A 14,949-nucleotide genomic window follows, 5' to 3' on the forward strand; every position below is an offset into this window, starting at 1 on the left:
GGGGCAAGTGCGATTATTATTATTATTGCGTGCATCTGATATTTAAAAACAGTTTGTCAGACTTTTCCCGTTTTCGCATTCTCTTCCACACATCCCTCCCCTCCCACCGGGATTTCGTTCTGATCTAGCAGCCCAATTATCCAACTTTAATGCATCTGATCAAGGAAACTCTGCTATCGCAGTATGTACATCCCTTAGGTCTCTAAAGTGCCACAATAAAAATCTTGGATCTTCGAAGTGTCGGAAGACACTGGGACGGACATCCCCCTGCCCTCCCGGAATCCTTCCCTAACATGGCTCCGCTCTGCATAGAGCGACTGGTCAAACGCGAACCGAACGTTTTATGAAACGCAGGTTTTCCTATACGTATCTCTATAGAGAAGGCAGGAGGGCGGGGCCTATCGGCTGAGTGGCAAAGAGGGCGGGGCTTATCCGCTCAGTTGCAAAGGGGGCGCGCCTAAGAAGCTCGGGGTTGCCATGGCAGCCGAGGCTTGGGAAGAGCGGAAGAGCCTGGCTGCTGCGGCGGCGGCTGTTTGGCAGGTGGGTCTTGCCCACCTCGTCCCTCCTTTGGGCGGGAAGGTGAGGAAGTCTATTGGCAACAGGGAATCTCGCCAGCCTGGGCTACTCGTGGCTGCCTCTGCTAGCCAGCCTGGCACTGCACCCCAGTCAGGACCCTCCTCCCATCAACCCACCTTGGTGAAGATCCACTCCACACACACACCCCGCAATGTAAAGGTAAAGGGACCCCTGACCATTAGGTCCAGTCATGGCCGACTCTAGGGTTGCGGCACTCATCTTGCTTTATTGGTCGAGGGAGCCAGCGTCCACGTGGCCAGCATGACCAAGCTGCTTCTGGCGAACCAGAGCAGTGCACGGAAACGCCGTTTCCCTTCCCGCTGGAGCGGTACCTATTTATCTACTTGCACTTTGACGTGCTTTCGAACTGCTAGGTTGGCAGCAGCAGGGACCGAGCAACGGGAGCTCACCCCGTTGCGGGGATTCGAACCGCTGACCTTCTGATCGGCAAGTCCTAGGCTCTGTGGTTTAACCCACAGAGGGACCCTTTAAAGGCACTTCAGCAAGAGTGTGTCTGAGCATGTGCAGAGTGCCTTGCTTCCTTCCTTTCACCTCCCACCCCCAGGTTTAGCATTTATAGGAAATGCTAACCTAGTATGCAAGGTATACAAAGTGCAGGTGGCACTGTGGTCTAAACCACAAAGCCTAGGGCTTGCCGATTGGAAGGTCAGTGGTTCAAATCCCCGTGATGGGGTGAGCTCCTGTTGCTCTGTTCCAGCTCCTGCCAACCTAGCAGCTCAAAATCACACCAGTGCAAGTAGATAAATAGGTACTGCTGCGGTGGGAAGGTAAACGGCATTTACGTGTGCTCTGGTTTCCGTCACAGTGTCCCGTTGTGCCAGAAGCAGTTTAGTCATGCTGGCCACATGACCCGGAAAGCTGTCTGTGGACAAATGCCGACTCCCTTGAAAGCAAGATGAATGCCCCAACTCCATAGTTGCCTTTGACAGGACTTAACCGTCCAGGGGTCCTTTACCTTTAGTATGCACAATGTCCTGGGAGTTGGTTTCCTTGTGTTGCTTCCTAATAAAATGTGTGTTGGAGGATTGCATCCCATTTTATGCAGTAGCATACCTGCCAAATGCTAGTTTTAAGAGGCCGTCTCTTCAGGCTACAAGAAGCAGCACAAATTTAGCAAGCAGGGAGCAAATTAAGTTAATCATGCCTACTTTGCAAGGCAGTTTTTGAGACTGCTGACAAGACAATGTGTTTTGTACACTGCTTTAAAGTAACGGAGAAAAATAGTGTTTATTGGGGAAATTTATGCTGCTGCAAACTCTAGTGGCTCACAATTTTTCTGGTTGTACGGCCTAGTGAAACCAGAGTTAGGGAGGAATGTGGCCTGGGGAATGTTTAGAGAGCTGGATAAGGGGTGGCACAAAGGCTACATTCACACCTGAGGCCACAGGTTCCCCATGCTTGTAATACGGTTGGGGCATGATTTTTAGGGAACTCAGGAAGGAAGCTTAACCTTTTCCCTCTTGCGACTTTCTCCCTACCTTGACTAGCCTGATGAAGGTAGGTGGTCTTGCTTGTGCTTTTCCCAGGAACATCTGCCCTAAGACCCGGTTGGTGGTTGGTGGAATGACATCAGCGTGGCAACATGGTGACCTTGCTGGTTAACCAAAACTACATGGAGAGTCTGCGGAAGGACATAACGGATCTGCAGGGAACCGTCCTCAGCGTCTTCACCCGAGCCGGGGCTGTTCGCTACCCGTCTTGGAAGTTTCCTGATAAGTTGTCCTGTGACCTGGACTTGGTTGCTTTGCTTGAGCACTACGACTTTGCACAGAATGACCCTGAGTTTACCCATCATTCCCACGTGGTTCTTCTGGAACTAGTGATTGACAGGTGAGGGTAGGTCCGGCGGTTCTGCAATGATTCCTTGTTGAGCCACTCTTAACTTGGAATGGAAGTAAACCCCAATGAATGCGCCAGGTTTTGAATTAGATTACTGCATCCATTATATATGTGGGAATGTTGTGGATACTAGGAGAGGATATATTGATTAAATGTTATCCTTCCAAACTCACGTTAGTGAGTCACACACACAGAGACACACACACACACACACACACACACACACACACACACACATATATATATAGCAGAGCTCATTCCCCTTTACACAGCAGAAAGCTAGTTGGTAGATTCATTTGAGTCTCTTTAGCAATTCAATCTGGTTTTGTTCAGATTGGAGTTTATTCTTGGTAAGACCCCTTTTATTCCTCCCAAAAAGAATAAAGACACAAGAAGCTTCTTTTAAAAGTAGCAAGAAGTTTACTCACATTCAGTTTACAGTTGGATCCCTGAAGGCAGGCTTTAGCTTGTAGTTACAGATACAGTGTGGCTTACATCCTTGTAAGGGTGGGTCCATGCGCTGCTGGCAGAGAGCCAGCAGTGCAGTCCAAGAGAAGAAAAGGCATGAAAAGAGGGAAGGTGGCTGTGCGACTGGACCTTTTGTGAGATCTCCAAGGGTCACACCCACCTACCTGGTCACATGCAGGGCGAGGATGCTCCAGACCAGGTGTAACAGGAAGTTCAACTGGCTGGATCAACATCCCCCTGTCTGTGTCCACCCTAGGCAAACAGGAAGTGTTGTACTTGACTGCTTATGTTGTATCCCACAATATATGGGGTTTTCTTTAAAGAAGAGGGACTGTAGCTCAGTGGCAGAGCAGTGCCAGGTTCCATTCCTAGCACCTCCAGGTAGGGCTGGGAGAGATCGCTGTCTGAAAACCCTGGAGAGCTGCTGCCAGTCAGTGTAGACAGTACTGAGCTAGATGGACCAATGGTAGCTTCCTACAATCCTGTCTGGAAACTTCAGCTGGCCCAGAACACATTGGAGGGTGTGGTGGTTGGTTTTGAGAACATTTTTTTGGTATGCTGCCAGTAGCTGCTTTGGGCTTCCTTTCAGAAAGAAAATTGGGGTTGAAACGCAAACTACAAAACTAAAGCAGGATGTCCTTTCTGTCCTCTGAAGGTTGCTGCTGCTGCTCCAAAGCTTCACCAGGTACACGGAGAACCTAACCAGTGAACAAGCCGTGCCCCCATCCAGAACAACAGGACCATGCATGTCTATCGGGCTGGCTGTGAAGAAGTACTGGAACAGCATGCTGAAATTGGGATCCCTCTACCAGCAGCTGGCTTCTGAGGTAGGCTGCCCTGGTGGGCTGGTCTGCTTCTGCATGCACACTGACCAAACGTTCCTCTGGCCAGATAGGTGTGGTTTATCTCCCTTCTCCAAGCAGTGGGAAAGTACCAAGAATATTTCCATGCAAATCTGAAAGCACCCGGGAGGCCTGCTGCTGAAAGACCCCCCAGGAGATGCAGGGCTGGCTGTACAGGTGCTTGAGGTTCCAATCCGATCTTCTTCTTTCTTCTTTGGCGATCTCTTGTAGCCAAGTAAGGTTGTCTTCCATAAACACTGTTTTAACAGTGAGTCTGTAAGTGACTGTGGAGGCCAATTCTGGATCCACACATCCTTCCACAGTGGGGACATTGGTTTCCGGGTGGGAGTTGACCATGGTGAGGGTTTGCCCAGCGTGCCTTCCTCTTAGCTCGTTTCTCCCTTTCGTCCTGAGTTCAAGCGTCTTCAAAGTCCAAGACACCTTTGGTAAAGGCTGTTTTCCAATTGGAGCACTCGCAGGCCAGTGTTTCCCAGTTCTCGGTGTTTATACAACATATTTTTAGATTTGCCTTAAGAGAGTCTTTAAACCTCTTTTGTTGACTGCCAGCATTAGGCTTTCAATTTTTAAGTTCGGAATAAATTAGTTTCTTTGAAAGACAATAATCAGGCATCACCAGTCCAGTGAAGTTGATGTTGAAGAATCATTGCTTCAACACTGGTGATCTTTGATTCTTCCAGTATACTGGCATTAGTTCGCCTGTCTTCCCAAGTGATTGTATTTTTTTAAAAAAAAATTTTGTAGACATGGTTGATGGAATCTTTCGAGGAGTTGGAGATGGTGATACCCACCTGTCAACATAAATCATGCACTTAGGCTGTAGTCTCAGGCTGCCAAAATCATTGACAGGGAGGGTTTGATGTTTCACAGGCTGCAGGATTGCCGTTTACAGCAAGGATGGGGAATGTGTGGCTCTCTGGATGTTTCTGGACTACAACTCCCATTATCCCTGAGTCAACCAGTAGCCTTGCTGGCTGGGGCTGATGGGAGCTGGACTTCCATCGACATCTGGAAGGTTGCAGGGCCCCAACCAAGCTTTGTTGCGTTGCTCACACTACAGCACATAAGACATTGCAGTTATCCAAACAGGCAGGCAAGATACAAATGATCTTCCATCATAAGCTCAGTGCTGGAAAAGCTCCTTGAGCACTTCTACGGGTGGAAAGGTGGAGTCAACCATTTCTGCTATCAGCACAGGCCAAGCTGCCGTCATTTGAATCCTTGGGAAGAGTTAAGAGTCACAGTCACAAGGGCATGTGGTAACGGCTGCCAACATGGATGGCTTTAAAAGAGGGTTTGACCAATTTATGGAGGAACATCAGGCTGTTGGTAGCTGCTAGCCACAATGACTATGTCCTCACTCCAGTGTCTGAGGCAGTACGCCTCTGAATGTCAGTTGCCAGGAATCGCAAGTAGGGTGGGGGCTCTTGCACATACAGCCTGCATTCATGCTTCACATTGGGGCATCTAGTTGGCCATGGATGCCAAACAAGATCTAGCAAGTCTCCTTTTACGTTCTTATATTTCTTATGTTCTTAGTATCAAACCATGTCTGATCACGGGACACGGGTGGTGCTGTGGTCTAAACCACAGAGCCTAGGGCTTGCTGATCAGAAGGTCGGCGGTTCGAATCTCCGCGACGGGGTAAGCTCCCGTTGCTCGTTCCCAGCTCCTGCCCACCTAGCAGTTTGAAAGCACGTCAAAGTGCAAGTAGATAAATAGGTACTGCTCCAGCGGGAAGGTAAACGGCATTTCTGTGCGCTGCTCTAGTTCGCCAGAAGCAACTTAGTCATGCTGGCCACATGACCCGGAAGCTGTACACCGGCTCCTTGGCCTATAGAGCAAGATGAGCGCCGCAACCCCAGAGTCATCCGCAACTGGATCTTAATGGTCAGGGTACCTTTAGCTTTACCTTTATGTCTGATCACAGCACATGCCCAAACTTCCTTTCCCCCCCCAAACCTCTCCTGTGATCCTCCCAAAATAAAATAAAAACCTGGAAAGTTAATGCCGCCCTTTCTCTTTTATACCTAGAAAAAACGCAGCAGAGAGGATGCTGTTGGCACAAATGCTTCCTTCCAGGAGGCGAAAGCTGAGAACGAGTCTTTAAAAATCTGCTTCTCGGAGTCAGATGTGACTTTGCCCAGCTTCCGGTCCTCCCCTTTGACCTCATCGGCCAGCAGCAGGCTGCTGGACGGTTGCCCCGCCACCTCCTCAGAGGCACCGCCAGCCCAGGGGGCCGCCAAGCCCATCTGCAGCACCCACTGTCAGACCATCGAGTCATCCCTGGTGCCTTGCGACGCGTGCGAGAGGGCGCAGCTCAGCCTCCGGGAAGTGGGCAGTGCCATCATCGGCATCTGCAGCAGCCAGAACCTCCCGTCGTCTCTGAGCAGGTTCCTGGAGATGGTGGAGGAGACCCTGGGCCGCAAGCCGCTCACGGCTGTGGACATCAGCTACTGGGCGTCCGAGCAAAGCAAGGACCTCTCCCGGATCAACAAGCACCTCCGGAAGCTGATGGAACTCATCAACCCTCTGAAGGGGGAGCTGGAAGAGTCTGAGAAGGAGAAGGGCGAGCTCAAGAGGCAGCTGGAGACTTTTGATAGCCGCCTTCAGAAGGAAAGAGAGGCGCAGGAGCAGAAGAGGAAGGAGGCGGAGCAGGCGTTTGAAAGAAGGAATACGGAGAACCTGCAGATGATGGCCACCCTGCGGATGGGCAAGGAGGACCTCCAGAAAAGTGAGCATCCTTTCCCGTCTCTTTCTTTCAGCCAGCTCACATCCACGCCATGTATTTAAAGGAAATTTGTACCATTTTCATAGCCCTGGCTTCTCCCAGGGAATCCCTGGGAGCCAGTGTGGTGTAGTGGTTAAGAGCGGTGGACTTGTAATCTGGGGAACTGGGTTCGCATCTCCGCTCCTCCACATGCAGCTGCTGGGTGACCTTGGGCCAGTCACACTTCTTTGAAGTCTCTCAGCCCCACTCACCTCACAGAGTGTTTGTTGTGGGGGAGGAAGGGAAAGGAGAATGTTAGCCGTTTTGAGACTCCTTCAAGTAGTGATAAAGAGGGATATCAAATCCAAATTCCTCCTCCTCCTCTCAGAAGTGAAATTCTATGTCACAGACTGGCTGGATGCTGAGGAGTGGTGGGAGGCAGCAGCTGGGGAATCCCCAAGGGAACCCCCAGGGGATTGGAGTAGGGTGAGTGGTCAGAGGGAGCAGACTGGGGGGGGGGGGAGGTGTCAAAAGCCAAAGAGGCAACAGGGTTTAGTGAGCAGGAGGAGTCTGTGGCAGAGAGAAGTCCAGCATCAGAGGCAGAAGCAGAAGCTGGAGAGGAGCGGGACAAAAATTCTAGCACTTCTCATGTATGTTGAACATAGTCGTATCTCGGCTCCCGAAAGCCTTGGGATTCGAACGTTCCAGCTCCTAAACGATCAAAAAACGGAAGTGAGTGTTCTGGTTTCTGAACATTTTTTTGGAAGCCGAATGTCCAGCGTGGCTTCCGCTATTGTTTCCGGTGCACCTGCAAAATCGGAAACCAATTGGAAGCTGTGCCTTGGTTTCCGAACATTTTGAAAGTCAAACGGACTTCCAGAATGGATTCGGTTCAAATTCTGAGGTACAACTGTATAGTTAGACCTATCTTGAAACCTGCCCTATGGGTGTTTTTTGGACTCCAACTGTCAGGCAGGTTTAAGGGAGCGCAACTGGTTCGGTTGAGTTGCACTAGGTGTGGAGCTTTGGGGGTGCCACAAATATATTGTAGACAGGAAAGTGCAAGACGGGTGTGTGTGTGCGTGCTAAATTTTGGCATTGCACAGGGCACCGCTGAAAATTGAGACCCCAAGGACTGTGACTGTCAACAGCTACAGCCAGCACAGCCAGTTGTCCGGAAAGATGGGAATCATAGAATCATGATGGAAGGGACCCTGTAGACCATCGCGTCCAACTCCCTCCAATGCAGGAATGTGCAGCTATCCCTTACGGGGATTAAACCTGCAATTTAGGTGTGCAACATCATCTGGAGGGCAACAGGTTGCCCATTCTCCATTCCGATACCTGCCAGGCTGTGGCTGCATATACGTATCTTTAGAGCACATGGCTTCCCCAAAGAATCCTGGGAACTATAGTTTACCCCTCAGAGAGCTACACTCCCTCAACAAACTATAGTTCCCATGAGTCTTTGAGGGGAACCATGTCATTTAGATGTATGGTATGGATGTGACCCCAGTCTGTCCCAAACCTTTGATTCCAAAGGGCTCCTGCATTTCCGTCTCAGCAACGGGCTGTCAGTGCAGACACACCGAGCTACATGGATCGATGGGTCTGGCTCAGCATAAGGCAGCTTCCTGTTTTCCTCTACGGTCCATGCTGACCGGTGACATTGTTTGACTACTTCCAGAAGCCGCTGCCTTGGAGCAGAACGTTTCCACCTTGAAAGAGAAGCTCCAACGGCAGGAAGACACCATCCAAGGGCTGGGTAAGAGGAACACCAGGCAGCATTTTTCATATAGGCCATTCCCAAGATTCAGAACATTTCATGTAATTTATTTCACAAAATACACTGCTTGACTGTAAAAACAAACCGGTATCTTGTTGCAGTCCTGCTAACTGTCCCAAATAATAGTGTCATTTTCTCTGTACTGCAGATGGAGGAAAGAGGGATCATAGAGGTATAGAACTGTAGAGTTGAAAGGGGTCCCAAAGGCAATCTATTCCATGCCCCTGCGATGTAAGAATCACAGTTAAATAAAGCTGGGCAGATGGCCAAAGAGATGTCAAAGAGATAAAGAACTACCTAACATTTAGAAGACATCTGAAGGCAGCCCTGTTCAGGGAAGTTTTTAATGTCTGACATTTGAATGTATTTTTAATCTTTGTTGGAAGCCGCCCAGAGTGGCTGGGGAAACCCAGCCAGATGGGCGGGGTACAAATAATAAATTATTATTATTATTATTATGGCCATCAAACCTTGTTAAAAATGCCCTGTGACTGAGAGGCTGCCACCTTCCAAGGGAGTCTGTTCCACTGACCTTTTGCCATCGAGAAGTTCTTCCGAATGTTTCCTCGGAAACTTCTTTCTTGTCATTTGAATCTGGTGGTTCAGATCCTACCTTCTGGAGCAACAGAAAACAAGCTTGCTTCCTCTTCCGTGTGGAGGCTGAGAGAGGGTGGCCAGCCCCCCACTCCCCTCAGCCTCAGGTGAATACCTGAAGGAGCGCCTCCGCCTCCGTCGTTCAGCCCCGACTCTGAGATCTAGCATTAAGGGCCTTTTGGCAGTTCCCTCCCCGCGAGAAGGGAGGCTACAGAGAACCAGGCAGAGGGCCTTCTGGGTAGTGGCACCCACCCTGTGGAACGCCCTCCCGTTAGACGTCAAGTAACTATACAATCTTTTGAAGGCATCCGAAGGCAGCCCTGTATAGGGAAGTTTTTTAATGTTCAATGTTTTATTTTGTTTCTGTATATGCTGCAAGTTGCCCAGAGTGGTTAGGGCAACCCAGTCAGATGGGAGGGGTACAATTATTATTATTATTATTTGTTGCCAAAGTGGTCTATAGTGGGGAGCCTTTTTCAGTTTGCTGAAAGAATGAATGGAAATGCTAAGGCGCTTATTTCCGAGTAACTGTGTTGGATTGTGGCCACCGCTTTTTGCCATTTAACTTTGAATGTACAGCCGTACCTTGGTTCTCAAATGCCTTGGTACTCAAACGTTTTGGCTCCCGAACGGTGCAAACCTGGAAGTGAGTGTCCCGGTTTGCAAACATTTTTTGGAAGCCGAACACCCGACACGGTTTCCGCAGCTTCCGATTGATTGCAGGAAGCTCCTGCAGCCAATCGGAAGCTGCGCCTTGGTTTTTGAACCATTTCAGGAGTCGAACGGACTCCCGGAACGGATTTAGTTCAAGAGCCAAGGTACCACTGTATTTAAGAGCCAGCCTCTGGGACGAGTCTAACTCTTGCTTCCTTGCCTGAAATCTGAAATTGCAAACCACTAGCATGCGACATGATGCTCTTGAGCTATTGTGCATTCCCCAGAGCGAGCGAAGCGCGAGCTGTTGCAGGAGTTAAGGGAGACGAAGGTGTGCAAAGCAGAGGTGGACAAGCTGAAAGACCAGCTTGGGGTCCTCACGAGCCAACTGGAGAGTACCAAGCAACAGCTGAACGGGGCCATCACTGAGCTGGAGAAGGAGAAGGCCAAAGCTGAGAGCGTGCTCCGGCACAAAGAGGTGTGGCTGGGGACATCAGGGTGGGCAACCTAGTCTTGATGCTGTTATTTATTTCATTCATCTCCCACCTTTTCCTGTAAGGAGCTCAAGGTGGCTTACATACTAGTTCTCCTCCCCACAACCCACCTACAAGGTAGATAGGACTGGCCCAAGGTCACCCAGTGAGCTTCATGGCCAAGTGGGGGTGCGAAACCTGGTCTCCCAGGTCCTAGTCCAACACTCTAACCAATACAGCACCCTGACTCTAACTCCCAGCAGCCCCATGGCAGAGGAGGCGGGTCAGATCTCATTCCCCGTTGCAGCGCATAGGAATCTTCTTAGAATTACAAAATCATAGAGCTGGAAGGGACCACAAGGATCATCTAGTCCAGGATCCTCCAGCTGTTTTTTTGGACTACCATTCCCATCAGCCTTGCCCACTGGTCCTGCTAGCTAGGGATGATGGGAGATGTAGTCCAAAAACAGCTGGAGACCCAAGTTTGGGAAACACTGATCTAGTCCAACCCCCTGCAATGCAGGAATCTTTTGACCAAGGTGGTAGGTACTCGAACCTAGAACCCTGAGATGAAGTCTCATGCTCTACCGGTGGAGCTATCCCAGAGTGGAGCTATCCCAGAGTGAAACCACTGGTCCATCTAGCTCAGTGCTGTCTACACTGACTGGCAGCAGCTCTCCAGTGTTTCACGCAGGGAATCTTTCCCAGGCCTACTTGGGGGTTGAACCTGGGACCTTCTGCAGGTGAAGCAGATGCTCTACTGCTGAGCACTGCAGAATGCAAAGTGGGGTGCCTTTAACCTGTCACCCCCCCACCGTTTACAACCTGCCCCTTTGACATGACGAATCAGCTGATCATTGGCTTTCCACCTTGCATCTGTTGAGTCCAAACTAACAAGATCTCCCCCTCTCGTGCTGAAGTCCCTGCAGACCAAGCAAATGACTCTGATGAAGCAGCTGGATAATTTGGACCAGGAGTGTGAGCAGCTGAAGACCAGCCTGGCTGACAGGGAGGAGGACCAGTACATCTTGAAGGAGAGGCTGAAGGAGATGCAGGAGGAGAAGTGGGAGATCCAGCACCAGCTGGCAGCCCAGCAGGTCTGTAGGAAGTGGGCAGGGTAGGGACGCCTGACATGGGCTCCTCTGGCGAGACCCAGGCCATGTCTCCCCAGCACAGGACAAATTGCACAGAGAAGGATGAGAATTCTCATCAAACTGCGGTGAAAAAATTTCTAGCTGTTTTGCCATGTTAAACTTTTATATGCCATAATCTATGCCAGCTTTTGCCAACCCGGTGGCCTCCGGCTGTTTGGGACTACAACTCCCATCAGCCGTGCTCCCGACAGCCCCAGCATCCTAGTGTTGGCTGGGGCTGATGGGAGTGGTAGTCCAAAGAAAAGTGAGCATCCTTTCCCATCTGTCTCGCTGCAGAAGCAGACAGAGCGAGCGCAGAAGGAAAAGCTGAGCCTGGAGCAGCGTGTGTCTGAGCTGCAGACGACCGTCTCTGAGCTGAAAGAGCTGATTGAGGAGTTGAAGGACAGGGAGAGGCTGCTGGTCCTCTTCCCAGACCTTCACATCCCTGTTGAGGCACAGTATGAAGGTAAGGAGGCCAAGGGAAGGGAGGTCCCCTGTGCCAGGGGGAGGAGCTAATAGGAGGAAGGGGAGGGGCTTGGAAGTTGCACCTAAGAACACCATCAGAGTCTGGGTGCTGGATCTGGCCAAAGGGGACCCATCTGGTCCCAACATCCTGATTTTGCAGTGCTCAACCAGATGCCCCCAAGGGAACCCTGTAAGAAGGACCTGAGCATCTCTCCCTATCTGTGATTTTCAGTCACTGGCATTCAAAGGCAGACCACAGCTGTCATGGCCAATACCTCTCACCATTAGGTAACGTCTCCTATCATTTAGCAAAAACTGTTTCCCTAAATAAGCACATAAGCAAATAATAGGCTCAGTGGCAGAAGGTCCCAGGTTCAGTTTCCAGGGGTCTCGTGCCTGAAACCCTGGAGAGCTGCTGCCGGCCTGAGTATGCAATATTGAGCAAGATGGGGCAATGGTCTAACTCACTATGAGGATCCTTCCAGTGTCCAGATGTGCTCCTATTGCAGGCCAAGGCCTCCTTAGTAATCTGAAAGGGATAGTTTAGGGAAGAGAAAGAGGTTGTTGAGTTGACCCCCCCCCCCACCCAGTTTCAATGCTGTGAGTCCGTGATGCCCAGTCTGTCCTCGCTGGCTCTGTCACAGGCACTGGGGACGTCATGGAGGACATGGGCAAGCAGCTGCAGGCCAACAACATTCGTATCAGCATCCTGGAGGAAGAGAACTCGCGCCTCCGAACCGCAGTGGCCAAAATGAGAGAGGCAGCCCAGCAGGAAGGGCCTAAGGTAGCACCAAAATGGGAAGAGCCATGGCGACGGGCACAAATTGGGGGTTGGTTGTATATAAATTGCTTTACAGTGGTATCTCGGGTTACAGACGCTTCAGGTTACAGACTCTGCTAACCCAGAAATAGTACCTCCGGTTAATAACTTTGCTTCAGGATGAGAACAGGAATTGTGCAGTGGCGGCGCAGCGGCAGCGGGAGGCCCCATTAGCTAAAGTGGTGCTTCAGGTTAAGAGCAGTATCAGGTTCAGAACGGACCTCCAGAATGAATTAAGTTCTTAACCAGAGGTAAAGGTAAAGGAAGCCCTGACCATTAGGTCCAGTCGTGGCCGACACTGGGGTTGCGGCACTCATCTTGCTTTATTGGCCGAGGGAGCCGGTGTACAGCTTCCGGGTCATGTGGCCAGCAGGACTAAGCCGCTTCTGGCGAACCAGAGCAGCAAACGGAAACGCCGTTTACCTTCCCGCCGGAGCGGTACCTATTTATCTACTTGCACTTTGACGTGCTTTTGAACTGCTAGGTTGGCAGTAGCAGGGACTGAGCAACGGGAGCTCACCCCGTCGCGGGGATTCGAACCGCCGACCTTCTGATCGGCAAGCCCTAAGCTCTGTGGTTTAACCCACAGTGCCACCCGCGCCCGAATTAACCAGAGGTACCACTGTATAAATAAGTAAAACAGAGGTGTCACCCATACCTGAATTTAATATGGAACTCCCCTCGCCGCAGCTTGTTCCTCCAACCCAGCTGTGGAATCTGTCCTCTCCCCAAGACAGCGGGACGCACACGCCAACCAGGTGAGTGTTCTGGTTTGCAGCATCCTCCGACCATGAACAAAGAAAGGCCCTTCCTCACCCCCCTCTTTGCTTCCGTTCCTTCCGCAGGCATCCCGCACGTACGAGTGCCCAGGGAGCAGCGCTGAGGCCTCCTGCCAGCCCCAAGAGCCCAGGGAGCCCAACCCCACACAGATCTAAGAGCACCCGCAATGCCTCGAAGAACGGCTCCCCCTTCCGAAGCCAGCAGACAAAGCCGTTCACAGGAGAGGCCTCCCGGAAATCGGCGTTCACCTTCATCTCTGAGGAACAAGCCATCCGAGCCCACGCCCGGGGGAAAGGGAAAAGCAGAACCCCAGGCCACTCGGCCCGTTGCAACAGGAAACACCAGAAATAACAATAAAAAGGCCCTGCAGAGCAAGTTCAGAAGGTTGACAACATTTCCAAAGCAAAGCGGGGAGTGGGGGGGGGGGTTTGGTGGCGAAGGGAGACCAAATCGCTGGACCGCTCCCTGGCTGCAAATAATCACCGGTGCAATGCTGCTCCTGTGCTCAGGTGGTCATGCACCTTTGCAATGGTGACCCCTCCAGGTGAGTCTCACCAAAGTCTTTATAGGTAATTGATGAGTTCACTGAGGCAAGGATGCAGGAACCATCTTTCTGAGTCTTTTGCCCTGCTCTGAGTTGCCAGGTCTAGTAACCTCCCTGCAAAAAAAAAAAAAAAACCCCAATAGCGTGGGGAATTTGGCTTCCATTTTAAAAAATCAACCTCCCTCCCAAAAACACCCCACCAATTTCAGTTTGTAAATGACAGAGAGGCGAGAAAGAGAGGGTATTAGCTTCTTTCCCCTGAAATCCAGTCCATTGTGGTAGGATGGTCACCTGAGCACAGAACTGGCATTCTTTGGCAGGGTGAGGAAGGTTCTCCAAGTGTGACTGGACCAAAAGCAGACTAGGAAGGTGGGAGTAAGAACCTCAACAATATACATGTCACAACTGTGATGGCCAGGAGGGGCTGCGGCCAGTGGAACTTCTCCCTAGTTAAAGTAATTTGTGTGTTTAGCTCTTCCGCATCTTCCAACAGGAAATGCAGTGGTGGAGGGGATCCTCAGAGGGGAAGTGGCCCAGTCAAGGATCCCCTGCAGAAAAGAAGCAGATCATTGTAACGCAGATGTCCAATTTTTCTTAGCTCCTTTTCTGACCTAGGGGGGTAAAGCCAGATGCTTTTCGTCTTAACTTGGGTGGAAAAGGCCAAGAACTCTTCCCTGCTAAAGGCTGTGTGTGGGTTCTAGACAAGAACACACAGCAAAAAAGCAGAGTAAATGGAGTTCAACATTTGGAGAATCTCAATGTTGTTATTTTTAAAAGCATGTTTCTAAACCTAGTTTGCTGCAAGTACAGGCCTTCTAAGCCCCTCTGCCTTCCAGCTGGATCGACCGCCTCCAGTTCCCCTTTGAGTGAGGCTTCCTAGAATTATTTTACAGTATTTCTGAACCTTATAACTCGTGCTTCACAAGAACAAAGTAGCTTCCATTAATTACAGTTGTGGACATAATTAAAATAATACCATGTGCAATAAAATTATGACATCAATCAATCGGTATGAGACAACTAAACCTGGGGGGGGGGGGGTTCATGCAGGGGGGTCATATTCTTAAAAGTGTTTTAAAAAAACAACAACCATCCCAAACAGAATCTCAACTTAGTTGCAGCCCAGGGATGTGCTCAGGACTGTCCTCTGTCCCACCAAGGGATCCCTGCTGTCTCCTCCCCCCATTGACAGAGGCCCCTGCAAGGCAAGTGGGGGTCAGGCTGCC

The 14,949-nt window shown here is 50.6% G+C and overlaps 2 protein-coding genes across 4 annotated transcripts; both read left to right on the forward strand.

Moving 5' to 3' along the window:
* The first annotated feature begins 391 nt into the window (after positions 1–391).
* Positions 392–10,895, forward strand: CCDC157 (coiled-coil domain containing 157). 3 transcript variants are annotated; one of them, XM_077920409.1, is made up of 7 exons: positions 394–579; positions 2,124–2,427; positions 3,560–3,731; positions 5,799–6,498; positions 8,162–8,239; positions 8,409–8,432; positions 9,796–10,895. In XM_077920409.1, the coding sequence occupies exons 2-7, from the start codon at positions 2,180–2,182 to the stop codon at positions 10,017–10,019; spliced, it is 1,446 nt and encodes a 481-aa protein (XP_077776535.1). In that variant the 5' UTR covers positions 394–579; positions 2,124–2,179; the 3' UTR covers positions 10,020–10,895. The 3 variants fall into 3 exon arrangements, with proteins under 3 accessions (XP_028565358.1, XP_028565357.2, XP_077776535.1); XM_028709524.2 differs by lacking the exons at positions 8,162–8,239; positions 8,409–8,432; positions 9,796–10,895 and adding an exon at positions 8,017–8,151 and having other exon boundaries at positions 393–579; XM_028709525.2 differs by lacking the exons at positions 3,560–3,731; positions 5,799–6,498; positions 8,162–8,239; positions 8,409–8,432; positions 9,796–10,895 and having other exon boundaries at positions 392–579; positions 2,124–2,431.
* LOC114586984 (coiled-coil domain-containing protein 157-like) lies at positions 9,854–14,729 on the forward strand. Its single transcript, XM_028710863.2, has 6 exons — positions 9,854–9,986; positions 10,902–11,078; positions 11,412–11,580; positions 12,224–12,363; positions 13,090–13,157; positions 13,245–14,729. The coding sequence occupies exons 2-6, from the start codon at positions 10,920–10,922 to the stop codon at positions 13,528–13,530; spliced, it is 822 nt and encodes a 273-aa protein (XP_028566696.2). The 5' UTR covers positions 9,854–9,986; positions 10,902–10,919; the 3' UTR covers positions 13,531–14,729.
* The last annotated feature ends 220 nt before the right edge of the window (positions 14,730–14,949 follow it).

Source organism: Podarcis muralis, chromosome 16 (assembly GCF_964188315.1).
Source record: "Podarcis muralis chromosome 16, rPodMur119.hap1.1, whole genome shotgun sequence".
Taxonomy (NCBI): Eukaryota; Metazoa; Chordata; class Lepidosauria; order Squamata; family Lacertidae; genus Podarcis; species Podarcis muralis.

Excerpts from the sequence above, each read along its gene's own strand:
- CCDC157 (XM_077920409.1), top strand. The coding sequence starts at position 2,180 with ATGGTGACCTTGCTGGTTAACCAAAACTACATGGAGAGTCTGCGGAAG. Across the intron at positions 8,240-8,408 it reads AGACACCATCCAAGGGCTGG|ATGGAGGAAAGAGGGATCAT; the intron begins GTAAGAGGAACA and ends TCTGTACTGCAG. Across the intron at positions 8,433-9,795 it reads AGGAAAGAGGGATCATAGAG|AGCGAGCGAAGCGCGAGCTG; the intron begins GTATAGAACTGT and ends TGCATTCCCCAG.
- LOC114586984 (XM_028710863.2), top strand. The coding sequence starts at position 10,920 with ATGACTCTGATGAAGCAGCTGGATAATTTGGACCAGGAGTGTGAGCAG. Across the intron at positions 11,079-11,411 it reads ACCAGCTGGCAGCCCAGCAG|AAGCAGACAGAGCGAGCGCA; the intron begins GTCTGTAGGAAG and ends GTCTCGCTGCAG. Across the intron at positions 11,581-12,223 it reads TGTTGAGGCACAGTATGAAG|GCACTGGGGACGTCATGGAG; the intron begins GTAAGGAGGCCA and ends GCTCTGTCACAG.